Here is a 19182-nt window from a genome sequence, read left to right on the forward strand (position 1 = left end):
TTCCGGCTTTTAAAAAAGCCGGAAAAGAGCGTCTAGACTGGCCCCGATCCTCCGGAAAAAGCGCCCTTTTCCGGAGGCTCTTATTCTTACTTCAAAGTAAGAATAAGAGCCTCCGGAAAAGGGCGCTTTTTCCGGAGGATCGGGGCCAGTCTAGACGCTCTTTTCCGGCTTTTTTAAAAGCCGGAAAAAAGCGGCGGCCATTTTTATTTAAATGCCGCGGGGGATATTTAAATCCCCCGCGGATTTCCCTACGACGATAGGCGAAATTTACATGCCCCTTACGGAAAAGGGGCCAGTGTAGACGAGCCCATTAAGTTTGTTAGCAGTAGCCGAAGTACACTTTCCAGTGTTTTTCTCTTGATCACTTTTAGAGTACCAGCTTTAAATATGTAGCAGAAACAATACATTTTGTAGTATAGGTGAAGTTTTTTTCTAAACTGAATTTTCCAGTTGCTATGGTTTCAGATGATTTCCTTAAGTCATCCAAGGTTTGAATCTTTTCTTTTACCCAATCCCGAAACACCCATATCTATTACATTTTTGTGCATTAATTACAAAACCTTGCAAATAATCACAACAGTGTTATCGAGGGGAGGACAAATTTTCAATTTCATTTAGAGGTAACATTGCTGCTAAGTGGGAGCCATTTCAGAATTCTTCCTCTGCATATAAAGTATGTGATTTCTTAAGTTGCTTTAGTTTTTCAATGGCAGACGTTACCAAAATCTCTCCATGAACCTTATTGTCTCTTGTTCTCACATTGACAGCATTATTTGCTTTTTCCTTCTCTCCAACAACTGCAAGAGGAATATTCCAGAAAAACATTAATGGATATGCAGCAGGCATGTAACTTTTTAAAAGAGTACATAATTTTTAGGAAAAAATAGCACAGGACCTGATGCTAGTCACCATTTTAGCTATATTATCTTCCACACATTAAAGAAGGTATTCTCTACCACTTAACTATGAAACTATTACACAATCATACCTATTACTTTATTTAAAAAAAAGTGAAAAGAAACTCTACTTTAATTTGCTTCAGTCTGTTTAATCTCCTGCTTAGATTATGAAATTTAAAATAAACATCAAAATCCATGACATCTGTTGTTTATAACCAAAATTTAAAAAAACATTTACAAAGATCAGAAACAAATACACAATTACCTAAAATAAAGTTATATTGTGCAAGCTGTGCATTTCTTATTTTCTTGTTTAATGTGCAGCTGTGATCTACATCAACATCAGCCATAAATCCTGCTTCAAAAAATTCATGGCAAACCTACAATAAAGTTAAAAGTTCCATTAATATTACACACACAGGCTTCAGTAATTCATTCTCTCTCTAAGAAGCAAGAGCCCCCAAAAATATTATTTTCGTTCGGAATTTCATGTCCTCATATTAAATTCATGACAATTTTAGAAGGTAATAAAGACTACTTCAACATGTATAGGAGTTTACACATTTCTGTTCTAGGTTGGAATTAGAGATTATATCGTGACTGTTAAAATAAATTTTACTTCAATTTTTTAAAAAGCAAGTCTACTTTTACCTGTTCAGCATATTTTTCACAAGTAGGCCCCACAGGGACAATCATCACCTGGCGAGGAGAGAGCCAGAAAGGCCTGGCAAATAGAACACAGATAAAATTTATATAAAAATACATTGTATATACACTTACACTAAACACACCTTCCATTCATGCAAGCGTTTATATGCTTGAATATATAGGTTCGCAAACTGGTGGGCGTGCCCTTCTGGGTGTGTGTGTGAAGAAATTCCAGGGGGGGCACGACACAACCCAGCGCCCCCCCCATTAATTCCCCCCCCCCCCCCCCCAAAGAAAGAGCCCTGTCCATCTGGTTAAAAAAAAAAAATTCAGAAAATACCATGTGAAATGTCTGGTATTTTCTGTTTTTCCTGCCTTGGGCGTCCACCGGAACATGTGCAGCTCAGGCTGGTGGAGACAGAGGGAGGATGGAGCATCCTGGGCAGACTTAAAAATGGTCACCTTAAAAGGGCAATGCCTGCTCTGCTTTTCCGCTGGAGTACTGGCACTTTTAAAAAAAAAAAAAAAAAAAAAAAAAAAAAAAAAACAAACAGTGGTCCTGGGAATTAAAAGGGCCATGACTGTTTTTTGGCTTTGGTCAGTTTCTTTCTTTTTTTTTCCCTCTCAACAAGTTTTGCTGCTTTTTTGGGGGGAGGGACGGGGGAAGAGGGAGGAAAAGAGAGGTGTGGATTTCTCAAAAATCAAAAAGGGATGTGATGCCGAAAAGTTTGGGAACCACTGCTCTAACAGTAACTGAATAATTTTAAAGAAGGTTTAATTATAGACATCTAGGCTAAGGCATGGTCTTTATCCTGCCTAATTCACCTGAACATATTAATGAATAATTCTGGCTCTAGGTTAAATAGAAAATTTACTGTTAAAAACTAAAATAACATCATGAATCCAATCCACCTCTGTTGTGGCTAGTTGGCTCCCAACAGAGGATGATATTTCGACACTACTGAATAGTGTATGCACCACTTTTCATACTTTTTTAAGTTTAAATTTACTTTTGTGTTAATGTTAAGAGAAAAATGTTACCGTGTACTAAATCAACATATTTAGGTTGCATTGGAATCAATTCAGATTATGACATAAAGCAAGAATCACTTACAGGTATCATTCTCTGAAGGAACTATTCTACTTAAATTACCACCACTTCTGTTTGTAATTTCAGTACACAACTAGTTTAGAATCCCTTGAGTGAGCTCAAGACACAAACCAACAGGCCATGAAGATATATACACAATTTTGGTCTCTCGTTCCTTTCCAAGTTACACATTTCATTTAATAATTCAACTACAGTTTAATTTCACACATTATCTATGTCCTTTATTTTATACTTTTAAAATAGGGGGACTGTATGTTCGTGAATGAGATCTGTTCCCTTTCCCACCTTCTCCATTTAATTGTACTTTATTCTCCATTTTATGGAGAAGTTATCTTTCAGATATTAGTCATGAAAAAGGGAGCAGCGTTCACTATTTATACATGTTAAAACTCTAACTTATTAATCAATACAATATATGTATTATGGTTTACAAATTCATTTTTATACTTCTATGGCTAAATAATGAAGGGCAAATAAAATATATTCTACAGATGTTTCAATTGCCAATTTAAAATATGGTCTTACTGTATTAGTTTTACTATAATCTTGTAAAACTGAATTTCTACTCTTATCTTAGTCTATAATCATGTCATGTTTGAATTTGTCTGCTATATGCATCAAGGGTGGACAATACGTGGCCTGTTTGGCAGATGCAGTTTGACAGGGTTAGCCCCAGCCAATGCTTTATTTACCTGCACGTTTGCAAGTATAGCAGCTTGCAGCTCCCATTGGCCATGAATCACTGTTCCCATTGGCTGGGAATGGCAATCTGCTGTCATTAGGAGCTGTAATACCGGTGGATACATAGGGAAATTAAAAGTGCCTGTGGCCTGCCAGGGGCTAATCTTGGCAAACTGCCTTTGGCTTACTGCCACCCTGATAAACATAATCATTAATATTTGTAATATGAACCATATTAATGATTTTATGGTACTCAAGCCTCACTGAGACATTCCACATTTTCGTTGTTTTGCCTGTACTACCTTGACTAAGAGTCTTGGCGAATTATTTTTATTATGATGTAGTGGCCATTAAGAAGCTTCTGTATTTTTAGCTTTGTTCCTAATTGTTTCTTAGTACTATACATGAGCCACATACCATTTTCCTCCATAATTTTCTGCTAGAATAGCTATCATTCTCTCCACTGAGCCCAGAATAGCTCTATGAATGATCACTGGCCTTTTCTTATCATCACTATCCTTTCTGCAAAAGAAGAAGAAATATTAAGACATTTACCTTAATCAGTGCACATAAGCTTACTGTAATTTTTTCCAATCTTCTGCTTTGGTTTTATATAAAACGCAGAATAAATATTATCAAATTATTAATTGTTTTCACTCCAAATGTACTCTCTTTAATACATACTGATAATAATAAAATAAATTGGTAGTCAAAGCAGGTTGAAATAATCCTGCCTACATATAATGAGAAACGGGCACAATAAAATCCTGGTTTTGTAAATCACTTTGAATTTGGATTCAGATTCTAACTTTATGACTCAGGTCCACTTCAAGATACTTTCATATCTGATGTATCTCTTTTCCCTCAATTTTTAATTCAAACGTCAATAAAAATATCTTCATTAGGATCTTCCCTGTTTCTACTGCTTATTTCCCATTTGAGACGTCATCCTTTGGTTATTGTGATAATTATCATGCTGTGAAAAACAAACAATTGGGATTTCAGATGACGGGAAGTTGCAAGAGCAGGTAAAATCCAAAACAAAAAAAAATTTGTTTTTGTTATTTCAAAAAACGAGGGGAGACAAATCATGACACAACCAAATACATGAAAATGGGAAACCAATGGAAGCACTCATCCAAGAGCATGAAAGTCACAAAATGTGCTTAACAAAAAAGTCGTCTCAAATTGGAAACTAAAAATGATATTTCTTTTCTCAAAAAAGTGTCCAATCCTGTACATGTACAATTTATGCACCTCCATCAAGGTGAAACTAGTTGATCTGACCTTTACTTTAAATAGTGACTGTGTCAAGAACCCAAACCTGCAAAATGCTGATAGTTTGATGTGTAACCTGTGATAAGAAGATGCATCCAACAATAGTGACTGATTAGTGTGTTAGTCCCATACAGCCGTTGAGGAAACTTTAAGGTCAGATACATGCAGTTCTCTTCAGGAAGAGCAGACCAGAAAGACAAATCATCATTCTTTCCCCCCACTCTTCAGTATCATTTACAAAGAAACAGAGCAGTTGAACAAACTACTAAAAGAGAGGAAAGCCTTAGCTCACGGCCAGTCCAAGTACTCATTTCCACAGCTGGGGATCTGTTGCCTCCCACTGCACCTATGCATTTAATGGTAGGTCAGCAGCTTGTCCAGAAGCCAGTAAATAATTAAAATGCTTTTTTAAAAACTCATTTTTAGTGGGAGCTACAAACAGTGAAAGTAAAGAACTCCACATCTGTTACAGTTGACAGTCTAACAATTCAACCACTTACCCAACATAATTAAGGTTAAATCTGATTGGTAGCTGGAAGTCAAGTTGGATAGTAGCACACTGATGATACCTGCCAATTGCATCTTTGATTTTAATATCAATCTGTAAAGAAAATGCTTCTGTTACTAGATACAGGTTTTTGGTTATTCTATTATGCACTAACCAAGCTGCATTCGAATTTTATTTTGAATTTTCACAGATTTACTAACCTTAGGACCATAAAATGCTCCATCTCCTGGATTCAACTTCCATGGTTCTCCAAAGTCATTCAAACTGTTCTGTAATTGCTAATTATAAAAATAAGCAAGATGAAGTTTAATGGTCATGGGTTTTTTTTGTTTATTTATTTAACACAGTCCTACCAAGACCTCTCATGAAGGGGAAGATGAGGGAAAATAACTACGTCATACTATGTAAGAAAATGGGTAGTACCAACTCAAACATCATAGCAATATAAAGAGTTTTGAACTAATGAACTAAACATAATTACTCTAAATCCTGACTTTTGTATCAAATATAGAGATCAACAACAAGAAATTTCTGGTAGAAAATCTGTTCAAGCTATAGGTAACTATATCAATCAGGAGATTTGTTTTGTCAGTGCTTCATTTCTCGCAGCAAACACACCTATCAAGTACAGATTTTAGAGCTCTATCCTAAAAAAACCCTACTTCATTTAAGTAATCTCACTGATTCACCATGACTGAAGGTTTGCAAGACTAGACATTAGATAGTTGTATGTATCAGAGGCATAGATTCTAATGCCAGAAGGGACAGGCCACTGTGATCATCTCATCTGACCTCCTGTATAATACAGGCCACAAAACTTCCTTAAAATAATACTAGGAGAATGTATTTCAAAATTGGCTGTGCAGAATCCACCATGACCCTTAATTATATTGTTCCTATAGCTAATTACACTCATTATAAAAAATATGCTGTATTTCCAGCCTGAATTTGTATAGCTCAGGGATGGGGAACAGGCTTCCAGCAAGCCAACTCCAGCCCACCAAGTCACCAAACCCAGCCTGCAGTCGCTTCACCAGGATCCTTAGAGAGCAGTCCATGCTTTCAACAGCTAGCTGCTCTCTGGTCTGGACAGCTGGGGACAGAGAAGGGAGGCCTCACATGCTGCCTCTGCCCCCAGCAAAATCTCTCAGCTCTCATTGGCCAGTTTCTGGCCAATAGGATTTGAGATATTTTGCTGGGGGCAGGAACAGCATGTGAAGCCTCCCTCCCCTCCCCCCATGCCTGCAGCAGACCCATGCGGAGCAACCAGCTGACTGAGACTTCAGCAGAGGCAGAGAGTCTGCTTCAGGTTCCTGAAGGGCTGCTGGCTTTGAGCAGCCAAGCTAAGTGCCTCCTAGCCACAGCCTGCCTCTGGCACCCCACCTGCTCTTTCCCCCACAATTACCTGTCTCAGGTCACCACCCAAACCCTCTTTCCCCCCTTCTCTCTTCTCCCAGGTCACAACTTCCTCCCAGACCCTGCACCCCCTCCTACACTCCTTCCCCAGGCCAGAATCCTCCCCTGCAAACTTATCCCATCCTGGACTCTGCACCTCAAGCCTCTGCCCCAGATCACAACCCCCTCCTTCACCTAAACTCCTTCTCAGACCACACACCTGCTCCTGCACCCTATTCCCCTACCCCATGCGCCTTTCTGCACTCAGGCTCTGACCCAGACCCCTGAAGTGCAGCCCTTAACCACTTACCAAAAGCTTGGAGTATCCCCCCATAAAAAAAATATAAATATATCAATCAATCACTGCCCGCCCTCGGTATAGCTTCAACTACCAGCTATTGGATCATGTTAGACCTTTCTCCACTAGACTGAAGAACATGATACTAAATGTGTTTACCATGTAGATACTTGCAGATTATAACCAAGGCATTATTTGAGCTCCTCTTTAGTATAAACAGATTGTGCTCTTAAATCTAAGGCAGGTTTCTAATCCTTTAAATGTTCTTGTGGCTCTTCTCTAAACGCTCTAATTTTTCATTATCTTTCTTGAATTGTGGGTACCAAGAAAGAGGCAAAACAGTCTCTCCATTTCTATTCTAGATTCCTTTGTTTATGCATCCCAGGAGGACTTGAACTCCCAGCATGATGCTATGGCCAGAAGAGCTAAAGTTTAGCTGATTATCCACCATGTCCTCCAAATCTTTTTCAGAGTCACCGCTTCCAGAGAAGAGTCCCCTGTTCTGTATGTATGGCCTACATTCTTTGTCCTGAGATCTAGGCATTTACATTTAGCCATATTAAAATGCATTAAGTTTCTTCAAATTAAAGTATTAAATACCTTTCCGTGTTACCTTTTCTGCGTGGTCCCAAATCTGTACTTCTCCTAGGAAATTTTCAGGTCTTGTAGAAAGGTGCAGTTGAAAGGTAAAACCAAAGACTTCATAAACTGACTTCAAAAAATTTAGACAGCCCTTCATTTCTTCCTCAATCTGAAATTTAAGCAACACAGATCCATTTACAGAACTTCAAAAAATGCTGGCACGGATCACTGGTTGTTTGTCTTCAATCAGGCTTGCTTCATGGTTTCCTAAATCAGAAGGATATTTCATAGAGGTTTGGGATTATGAGACCTGGTTCTACACTGCCACACAGTGCCTTAATTTACTCTGCATTGAAGTCTTTGGATGACTGATGGAATAAGATACTACTCAGTATAGTTAAGTGGAAAACATCATCCAGATAAACCACTTATTTCATTTTTTTGCCGGTTATTTGATCTCTTGGGACTTTATTGTTATTGCTTAAATATCCTTGTGGTGAGACAAAAGCGTAATATCCTGTATAGATTTTTTTTCCTGTTGATACACAGCTGCAGGTAGCCATACTTAATAACATCTCAAAAATACACACCGTTCTCCTTTACAAATAAGCAACATTTGTGTCATAATAGAAAAACTTAATAAAACATCAGGACATTAGCCTGTTGGCAATTTCAGACATTGACATCATGAACAATGGGATACTGATGCAAGCAATTATATAGTCATCTAAAGACTTACTGAATCCCATATGAATTAGAAGGAAGCAACTTAACAACAGGGAAGAAATAAAAGAAACAAATGTTGCACTTAAGCTACAGAATAACCTGTCAGGACAAAATAAAGGCAGAAAAGTTCTTTACCTGTTCCATTGTGCAAAAGATGTGTGCATCATCCTGTTGGAAACGCCTGACTCGAGTCAAACCACTCAAAGTTCCTGAGAGTTCGTTTCTGTGAAGAACCCCAAAGTCGGCAAATCTAATAGGCATTTCCCTCCATGACCGAGGGCGATGAGCAAACATCAAGCTAGAAGAGACAAAGTATACCCTGGATTTTGTAGTTTCCAATCCAATTCATCTGATGAAGTGCTTTTACCCACAATGCTCATGACCTAATACATGTTAATCTCTAAGGCGCCACAGGATTGCTCGCTGTTTTTAAAGCTACAGACTAACATAGCTACCTCTCTGTGACTTTTATATGCAGGTAGTAAAACTTATACCCAACATTCTTTTGAATTAAATCAGCTTAGGCCAGTCCAGAATATTAGGTTACATAATACTTTTCAAGAATACACCACTAATTACGAATCTCCAAACCACCGTTCAACAGATGGTGAAAAGGAGTCTACAGACAAAGTCCCAGTGAGAGCCAAAGTTAGAACTCAGGGATTTCCAGCACCCCGTCTTACTCTCTCTAGCCATGAAGTCATCCCATCCCTATCCAAGGTATATTTTAAACCCAAGAGAGTTGCAAATTATAACATTCCTCCCCCCCCCAAAAAAACCAAACAAACAAAACCCGCATGTATTTCATGAATGGCCCAATTTTTTTTGGCCATTATGTATCCAAAAAGCTAAGCTTCTTACTTCAGTCTTCAGAAAGGAAATACAAGAAATAGACTGACTACATTGATAGAAGTAATAGTACACTGAAACCTGTCTCAAGCACCAAAAACCTATTGTTCAGTAGAATTTGGGATCCTACGAACATATCTATGCCAACTGACAGAGAGCTCGCTGTTCTAACCAGCAACTCCTATCAGGCCTGACAAACTCACTAAACCGATCACACTGCTTTCATAGTATTTATCTAGAAAAAATGGCATGTGAAATCTTAATTCAATGACCACTGTGATCCTGGCATTAACCTAACTGTGAAATGTCCATACTGACACGAAGTAAGGAGCTGTGAACATATACACATTGAAAAATATGTTTTCATCTTCGGATCAAAGCAGAGTTGACAAATACGTTTTGTCCAACAAAGAATATGGAAGGACCAGCCTGCCTCAAATCACATGTAAATTAAGTACTATATGCCAATGCAACAGAAGCTCCATTTGTCTATCAAGTGAAGTGAGAATGTGACAGCAATATAGAGTCAACATACCACGCAACAACTTATAGGGGGTCATCCTGACTCTGTCGGGGCAAAAGATGTATTTTGGGGGACATAAGGCGGCAAAGGGACATCCCAATATCTTTCAGTAAGGAAGATGAAAGAACAGAATTTTTTTCATTAAGGAAAGATGGATTCCTGCCATTTGGTTGTGAATGCTAGGAGATTGTTTTAGACAAGCAATTACTGTAGATGAACAACTACTTTAGACAAAGTTTAGGTCAATCCCTTAACAGGTTTAAACAAAAGACAGAACTATGTAGCACTTTAAAGACTAACTATCTTGTTAGTATTTAAAGTGCTACATAGCTCTGTCTTTTGTTTCAGCTAGACCAGACTAACACGGCTGCATCTCTATCACTATTTAACAGGTTTAGGAAGCGTGTTACGCTTGTTTTCGTACATAATCATTTCTATTTCCACTAGTATCCTTACTATATCTTAATAAGTTATTTTCATATACATATATCTCAATGCTGTGATATTATAAAGGAGTCAGTCTTGAGTTGATTCAAACAAGCTAGTGTCTATTCATTTAGGGAGATCAAACCTGGTAGCAAGTAATGATGAAATTTCTCACAACCCTGTTTACCCTTAAGGAGTGTGACTGAGGGACTTTCCAACATGTATGGAGCCAAACTGTACTCAAATTCTCTAAAGATACAATAGGACAGGCACTGAGGACAGCTGATGCCCTCATAAAAGGCTGTCTTACTGTATAGGAAAACCTATACAATACTTCAGTATATTAATTTCTCTGAACTTCAAATCACTGCCCTTCTGAGTAGGAAAAAAGGTAAGAAGTTTTTAATGAAGCTAAAAATACAAACCAATGTCCTGGACAGTTCATGGGCTTAAGGGCAAATGTTTCCTTCTCCACATCAAATGAGAACATGTTTTCATTGTAGTGCTGCCAATGACCTGATGCTTCCCAGAGTTTACTGTTGTAGATGTTAGGGGATACTACTTCAGTAAAATTACGCCTGTGATATTCCTCCTAGAAAAATAAATTCAAAAGGTGATGCAACCAAAAACAAAAACCCCTCTAAAAAATCCACAGCGTTTTTTACATAGAGTAAAGGCCTGATCCTGTAATCCTTACTTATAACAACTCTTTCCTGAAGTTTAGTCTCTACTCTCACACCCCTGAGCAAGAAAGTTGAAACACAGTACAGCATAAGGGTTAAATGACTAGGATCAAGTTATAAATGTGTTGTGATTTAACAATTAATCACCTGCTTACTTTTGAAAAAAAGTTAAGACCAAATTCTTCCTGCAGTTACCCACTTCATCCACACTAAAGTTTCAATATCTGAACAAAAATATATACACAGGCGCACTTGTTTTGGTGAGGAAGCCTTAATGCAATAATTGTATTAATAAGAATCAAAGACTAAATCGACACTTAAAACATTGAAGCGCTGCTTTAATATGCAAGTATGGCCATGGCACAAGCACTTGGACAGAGCTCCCCAGTGCAGTATGTCAACCACCTAAACAAGGAGAGTAGCGCCCAGTGCTGGAAATCCATTTACACTGGTGCTCTTTAGCGCTGTAACTTGCTGCACACATGGGAATAGAAAGGGGGGAGGTATCACACTCCTGAATGAAAAAGTTTCAGTGCAGTAATGTGGCAGTGTAGACATGATCACAAATGTAGGGTAGGAAGAATTCTGAAGAATGTATCATTTAAGCTATGGACAGTGGAAAAAAATATATCTTCAAAAGAAAAACATTTAATCATGTTCATTCGAAATTCTAAAGACATGCCTACTTACTCGTATAAAATCCATTAGTGTATTATAAAGAAAGGCACCTCTGGGGAGGAAAAAACAGCTTCCTGGACTCAGATCATGGAAGAAGAAAAGTTCTTGCTCCTGTATAAGTAAAGATAGAATTCAGTAAGCTCTTTAAATTTTGTCCGTAAATTTTTTTCCAGTTCAATCAAAATTTTTAATTGACTGTGTTCAGACTCTAGTATCTTTCATTATTGGTAGCAAGGAATGTATCAACAATAACTACAGAAGAGAACAAGATTAAGAAGGCTGAGAAAACAATTCTAGTTTTCAGAAGGCATGTGACACTAGAGACCCATCTCCAAAGGTATAACTGACGAATCTCACATGTCCTCAAATTTCAGACTCTTTAAAATACAAACAAACAAAACAGTCTCATCAGTGGGTATGACATTCCTATTCACTCATGCAGGATAAGAGTCACCTGGCAGGTACAAACCACTCACTGATAAGATAATTTAAGATTCTGAGCCAGGAGATACTTAGTCAAAAACTTCTTAGCATGTGGGCATCAGAACAGGGATTTCATACATTTTTCTTAGGATATATTGTAGAACCTCTCTTAGTAACCTATCACACTAGTTCATCCATTTTGAACTGGGAAAGAAACAATGTATATTAACTATATATTTGAGAGAATCTGTCCATCCATGCATCCATCCATCTGTTCAAGCACTTATCCTGAACAGTAAGAGCTAGGACCACCAAATTTAGTATAAGTTGAAACTCTCTAGTTTGGCACTCTCTGCTCCAGAAACATCTGTGCTTTGGCATAATTTTAGTTAGCTGCATGTCCATTTACCATGGGGGTGGCCAAGTTTCATGCCATCCCATAAAATTTGTTTTCAGCCACCTGTCCTGGCTTTCAAGCGTCGTGTGCTGTTACTTAGCACTGATTTACCCCTAAATGTCTTCTAAGAGCCCAAAAAGTAGTGGAAGTGTTGGTAATGCTACTAGAAAAATTGACCTCCCATTGTTTGGCAAATTCCCTAGTTTGGCAACAGTCAGTATCATAGAATACTACAAGTGGAAGGGATCTCGAGAGCTCATCAGTTCCAGTCCCCTGCCCCCTGGTGCAAGACCAAGCACCATCTAGATCATCCCTGATAGAGGTCTATCCAATCTGCTTTTAAATATCTCCAGCAATGGAGATTCCACAACCTCCTTAGGCAATTTATTCCAGTGTTTAACAACCTTGACAGTTAGGAAGTTTTTTCCTAATGTCCAACCTAAACCTCCCTTGCTGCAATTAAAGCCCATTGCTTCTTGTCCTATCATCAGAGACCACCAAGGAGAACAATTTTTCTCCCTCCTCCTTGTGACATCCTTTTAGTTACTTGAAAACTGCTCTCTGTCTTCTCTTTTCTAAATAAACCCAATTCTTTCAGACTTCCCTCCTAGTTCATATTTTTAGACCTTTAATCATTTCTGTTACTCTTCTCTGGACCTTCTCCAATGTTTCCACATCTTTCTTGAAATGTGGTGCCCAGAACTCAACACAATACTCCCACTAAGGCCTAATCAATGCAGAGTAGAGTGGAAGAATGATTTCTCACGTCTTGCTCACAACACTCCCTGTTAATGCATCCCAAAATCATGTTTGCCCTTTTTCTAGGAAGGAGTACTGCAGAAAGCAGTCTGTGGGTCATAGTGGACCACAAGCTAAATATGAGTCAACAATCATGTTTGCTTTTTGTTACAATAGTGTCACACTGTTGACTCATATTTAGCTTGTGGTCCACTATGACCCACAGACTGCTGTCTGCAGTACTCCTTCCTAGACAGTCACTTCCCATTCTGTATGTGTGAAACTGATTGTTCCTTCCTAAGTGGAATACTTTGCATTTGTCCTTATTTAACTTCATCTTATTTACCTCGGACCATTTTTCCAGTTTGTCCAGATTGTTTTAAATTATGATTAGGGATGCTAGATAATATGTAACTGAATAGTCGTGTAACCACATAAAATATTAAACGGTTACATGACTATTTGATAGTCCCTGGGGGGTGTGTCCAGCAGCCAGCGTGCTCCGATCCCACTCCTGGGAATACCCCCTGCTATGCCATGCTGCTGTCTCTCCATCAGAGGCAGCAATGAGACATGGCAGGCAGGAGCTGGTCCACAAGGAGAACCAGTTTAAAAACCAGCTCCCCTCATGGGCCGGATACCTGCAGCCCTCTGCTGCTGCCTCTGATATAGAGGCAGGTGTGTGGGGTGGCAGCAGTCCCTGTCTGTGGTGGGGTCTAAACACCCCATGGACAAAGGCAACTCTGTGGGATGTAAAGTACCTTCTGTCCAGGAGAGCTCAGACCTCCTCATGGACAGAAGATGCTTTAAGTCATGCTCTCCTGCCCTTGCCCCACCCCCACACTGCTGCCTCCAACAGACAGGGCAGGCAGATCCACGGGAGCGGATACGCATGGCTGTCACCTGCCCCCTCTCACTCTGTGCTGCTACCTATTAGATGCAGTAGTATGGGGGAAGGGGAGGATCTGGTGCTCGTGGGGAACCTGCCTAAAGCCACATCCTCATGTGCACTGGCTCCTGCTCCCCCTATTGCTGTCTCTGATACAGAGCAGCAAGTGTGTGTGTGGGGGGAGGGGGAGTTTAGTGTGTGTGTATAATCAATGGGATTAACCAATTAGCCTAGGCTTATTTATTCGACTATATGCTAACATCCCTAATTATGACCCTATCTTCCAAAAGACTTGCAACTCCTCCCAGCTTGGTATCATCTGCAAACTTAGTAAGCGTACTCTTTTATGCCAAAATCTAAATAATTGAAGATATTGAACAGAATTGGTCCTGAAACAGACCCCTGAAAAACTCCACTTATTATGCCCTTCCAGCATGACTGTGAACCACTAATAACTCCTCTCTGAGAATGGTTATCCAGCTTTATGTACCCACCCATCTAGGTTGTATTTCCCTAGTTTATTGATAAGGTCATGAGGGACTATATCAAATGCTTTGCTCAAGTATTGGAATACCACATCCACCACTTCTCCCTTATCCACAAGGCTTGTTACCCTATCAAAGGAAGCTATCAGATACATTTGACAGGATTTGTTCTTTACAAATTGATGCTGGCTGTTACCTATCCCCTTATTAAAGTCCCGATTGTTTGCAGATGTGTTCCTTAATTATTTGCTCGATTATCTTCCGTGGCACATAAGTTAACTGACTGGTCTGTAGTTTCTTGGTTTGTTCTTATTTTCCTTTTTACAGATGGGCACTTGGACCTATTCCAGTCTTCTGGAATCTCTCCCAGCTCCATTTTTCAAAGATGATAGCTAAAGGCTCAGATACCTCCTGTGTCAGCTCCTTGAGTATTCTGGGATACATTTCATCAGGGCTGGGTGACGAAGACATCTAACCTAAGTAATTAACTTGTTCTTTTATTTTTTACTTCTATACCTATCCCATTTCCGCTAGCATTCACTATGGTAGGCATCCATTTACTATATAACATTTTGATAAAAACCAAAACAAAGAAGTCATTAAGCACCTCTGTCATTTCCAAGTTTACTGTTATTGTTTTCCCCCTCTTCACTGAGCAATGGGCCCATCTTGTCCTTGGTATCTCTCTTGCTTTTAATGTTTTTGTAGAATGTTTTCTTGTTACTATTTATGTTTCTAGATAGATTGAGCTTATTTTTGTGCCTTTGCCTTTCTAATCTTGCCCCAACATACTTGCATTATTTGCTTATATTCGTCCTTCGTAATTTGACCTAGTCTCCAATTTTTATATGGCTCCTTTTTTATTTTTAGATTGTGTAAGATTTTGTGGTTAAGCTAAGGTGGTCTCTTGCCATACCTTCTATCTTTCCTATGCAGTGGAATATTTTACTTTTGGGCCTCCTAAATAATGTCCCTTTGAAAAACTGCTAACTCTCTTCTGTTTTTCTTCTTAGTCTTGCTTCCCATGGGACCTTACCTACCAGGTCTCTGAATTTACTAAAGTCCGCCTTTCTGAAATTCATTGCCTTTATTTTGCTTTTCTTCCTTCTACCATTCTTTAGAATCACGAACACTACAATTTCATGATCACTTTCACCCAAGTTGCCTTCCACTTTCACATTTTCAACCAGTTTCTCCCTATTGGTTTAAATCAAATCTAGAACAGCTTCCCCCAGTAGCTTTCTTGACCTTCTGAAATTAAAAACAAAACACCACCCACACACAAAACCACATCTCCAATGTAGTCCAAGAACTTGTTGGATAATCTGTGCCATGTAGTGTTAGTTTCCCAATATGTGTCTGGATTGTTGAATTCCCCCATCACCACCAAATCCTGTGCTTTGGATGCTTTTGTAAGTTTTTTTAAAAAACCTCATTCACCTCTTCTGCCTGGGTAGGTGTCTGTAGTAGATCCCTAGCATGAAATCACGCTTAATGTTTACCCCTTTTATCCTAACCCAGAGGCTCTCAACAAGTCTGCCTGTCTCCTGCATCTCCAGTACAAGTATAAACATTTTTAACATACAAGGCAACACCTCCTCTTTTTTCACTGCCTATTCTTCCTGAGCAAGCAGTACCCTTCTATACCAATATTCCAATTGTGTGTATTACCCCACCAAGACTCTGTGATACCAGCTGTCACAGTTTTATTTGTTTACTATCATGTCAAGTTCTTCCTGCTTATTTCCCATAGATTGCTATATACAAATGCAAGTAGTAAGACACTGATCTGATTTTGTCTCCCTGTTCTGCCTTGTCCCTCCTTTATCTCTGCTATTTTAGCCCACGATCCCTCCCCTTTCTGACTCATCTCCTAGGTCTTTGTGTTTTTCCACTTACCTGTGGGCTTTGGTCACCTGCCTATCGAATCTAGTTTAAAGCCCTCCTCATTAGGCTAGCCAGTCTGTAACTAAATACTCTCTTCCCCTTCCTTGATAAATGAACCCAACCCTGCTTAGCAGTCCTTGTTCTTGGAACAGTATCCCATGGTGAAGGAAGCCAAAACCCTCCTGGTGACACCATCTTCGCAGCCAGGCATTCACCTTCAGGATGCACCTGTCTCTGCCTGGGCCCCTACCCTTGACTGGAAGGACTGAAGAGAATACCACCTGCACTCCAAGAGCCCTGTAGTCACTTGTGATCTGCTCAAGGTCACACCTTGCAGTATCATTTGTGCCCACATGGATGAGTAACATGGGGTAGTAGTCAGAGGGCCGGATAATCCTTGACAATCCCTCTAATGTCTCGGATATAGGCCCCCAGCAGGCAAAATACCTCCCAAGATGTCATGTCAGGGAAACAGATGCGTGCCTCCATTCTCCTCAGAAGAGAGTCTCCCACTACCACTACCCTATGTTACCTCCTTGCAGTGGTGGCTGCAGACCTCCCAGCCTTGGGGGTACATGGCTTCCCCTCTTCTGCCTTAGGGGTGATTTCTTATCTCCTGTATCCAGGGCAGCGTAACAGTTCTCCAGAACCATGTTGGGAGGGTTGAGAGCAGGGGTTGAGTACGGCCTGCTGCCAGAAATATCTAGCTGCTAGTGTCCCCCTGCTGACCCATATCCTCTTCCATCAGTGGTCAGGTCCAAAGGGTGCTGAATTAGAGAAGTTAACCTGAATATAGCTTCCTCTGCTCATAATTTAAACCAAGGAAAGCATTTAGTTGTGCCAGGAAAATGTCACGTGCTTGTAATGGGATTGCTTCTCAGAAAGCCACACAGAAGACAGAATCTCCAGACCAGTGAAATGAGCTGGGGACACGCCACATGCCATTGGGGGAGGGTGTAGGAGGCTGAAGTTCCCCCTCCCTTGCTCCCCCAGATTCCTACAGGGGCACTGCTGGCTGTTCCCCTTCGTCAGGGAGCATGGGGAAAGTGCAAAGTTTGCTGCATTCCTCACACTGGCTGGGGCATGCTGGGGGTCAGACAAACCTGGACCTGCCCCAGCTGGGGAGGGGACCTGCATCCCTCCCCAGCTGTCCCTGTTGGAGCTGTACTGGCCATGGAGAGGAACTTCTCACTCGGCACCAAACTGCTGTGGTGGGGTAGTCCTCTCTCCCCAAGGCAATCTGCATACTGAACCCCAGCCCCATCCCAGAGCCATGATTTAAATGCAAAACAAAAATTGAGATGAGGACCCAAGCAGCAGGGATCTTATTTTGTGAAGTAGGAAGCCATCTGCTGGCAAAAGTTTTCAACCTATCTACTGTATTTTTTTTGTTCTACTCTGTGAAATTGTTTGAGTTAGTAACCTGAGCAATACCTGGTAAATCTTCAAGACCGTACGTAATTATTTTCATTTTAAGACATCATTACTTCTCTTATCAGCCCTCCAGTTCTGATGCTTGCTTGCTTTCTCGTCAGTTTTAATCCCATGTTGATTCAGAGTCCTGCTCTCAGAATCTCCCAAACAACAGATTGATCTCCTAATATCTAGACTATAAATCAGAAAATAGAGTATGAAGCAACTACTTGATGACTTAGGTGCACATATGTACTACAAATAAATTGAACTCATTAATATATTATACTGAAACTTTTTTACAGGTACCGAGTCTCCATCAGTCCTATTCAGGTTTCTATATGCTTCTCCAAACTTACTCTTACCTCGCTTGTTTGTACTCAACCTTACCTAAATCCTAGACTGTAAACTCAAGATTGAGACCTGACTAGCTATATGGGGAACCTAGTACACTAATGAGAATTGTAAACATATTCAACTTGACCTGTGTTTGATCACATTTCATATTAGGATTCCATTTACATGTTTTTAAAGGGGTCAATAAAATGTAAGTCTGTTGCAGGCATGGTCCTATGTGTGTTAGAGATAGTTTTAAGCACATCAGTATGCTTTGTTATAACTGTATGAGCCACATATTGACTTCTTGGACTCTAACAATAAAGCAACAAATTACAACATTTGGATCACTTATAAACCCTTTAACAGGAGGTGTGATCTTTTGTTCAATATGCAAAGATTCATCTGATGTTGCTTGGGTCCTTAATTTTTGTTTTTCTTCATTTAAATCATTGCTTTGGGGTGAGTTGGGGACGAGGCATTCAGCATGCAGGCTGCCCTGGGGAGAGAGGATTACCCCAGCAGATTTTGGCCATGTGAGAAGCACTTCTCTATAGCCGCTGCAGCTCCAGGCGAGAAGTGTGCATCCCTCTACTGGGACAGGTCCAGGCTCATCTGCCCTTTGTGCTCCCTGGTCAGAGTAAGGAATGCAGCATACGGTGTACTTTCCCCCGGTTTCCTGGCAAACAGCCTGCAACATCCAAGTATTAATCGGGGAGGAGACTCCTGGGTGGGGTGAGAGGCTCGGGAAGTGCCTTTCATCTGCCTGGTGATTCTGTCTTCTCAATGGTTTTATGAGCAGCAATTCTATTCTGGGCACATCCTACTTTCCTGGCACAACCAAACTCTTATCTTGGTTAAGTTAGGATTAGAAGGAGCTGCATACTGAGTGCAGTCATCCTAGCTCTTGCCATTTAGGAGGAGTTCTTGAACAGACAAACTCTCTCATCTGTTAGATAGTCTCGCTACAAGGCAACCATCATTCCACATGTGAGGAGGATTTGAAAAAAGGAAAGAACATTTTAGGTTGGTCCGAGTGAGAATAAGTAAGAGTAACAGGATTAAATTAAGCAAAGGAACATTGAGGATAAATACCAGGAAACAAAACAATAAAAGCCATCAGATCACAAAAAACAGTTTGAAGGGAAGGGATGGAAGAAAAAAAAAAGTTACTGTTGGTCCATCCTTCTGTTCCATATGGGTTGTCAAAGTGGTCTGACTAGTCATTTCTAATACCTGGTTTTTATTATATCATCTGCAATGGCAAAGTCAGACTTAAGCTTTGTGGATGGGTCAACCCAACTGTAGACAACATTTGGCAGTAGCTAA

General features: G+C 40.0%; 1 protein-coding gene across 1 annotated transcript in view; it reads right to left on the minus strand.

Moving 5' to 3' along the window:
- Positions 1 to 314: 314 nt before the first annotated feature.
- TARS3 (threonyl-tRNA synthetase 3) overlaps positions 315 to 19182 on the minus strand; it is a 34049-nt gene continuing 15181 nt past the window's right edge. Inside the window, exons 10-19 of the mRNA XM_075897731.2 lie at positions 11298 to 11396; positions 10350 to 10516; positions 8262 to 8424; positions 7432 to 7569; positions 5326 to 5403; positions 5118 to 5218; positions 3757 to 3861; positions 1551 to 1623; positions 1165 to 1279; positions 315 to 797 (exon numbers count right to left, since the gene is read on the minus strand). Of these exons, the coding sequence (XP_075753846.2) occupies positions 649 to 797; positions 1165 to 1279; positions 1551 to 1623; positions 3757 to 3861; positions 5118 to 5218; positions 5326 to 5403; positions 7432 to 7569; positions 8262 to 8424; positions 10350 to 10516; positions 11298 to 11396 (1188 nt within the window). The 3' untranslated portion in view covers positions 315 to 648. The remainder of the gene's footprint in view (positions 798 to 1164; positions 1280 to 1550; positions 1624 to 3756; positions 3862 to 5117; positions 5219 to 5325; positions 5404 to 7431; positions 7570 to 8261; positions 8425 to 10349; positions 10517 to 11297; positions 11397 to 19182) is intronic.

This window comes from Pelodiscus sinensis, chromosome 14, assembly GCF_052426305.1.
Source record: "Pelodiscus sinensis isolate ZL-2025 chromosome 14, ASM5242630v1, whole genome shotgun sequence".
Lineage (NCBI taxonomy): Eukaryota > Metazoa > Chordata > Testudines > Trionychidae > Pelodiscus > Pelodiscus sinensis.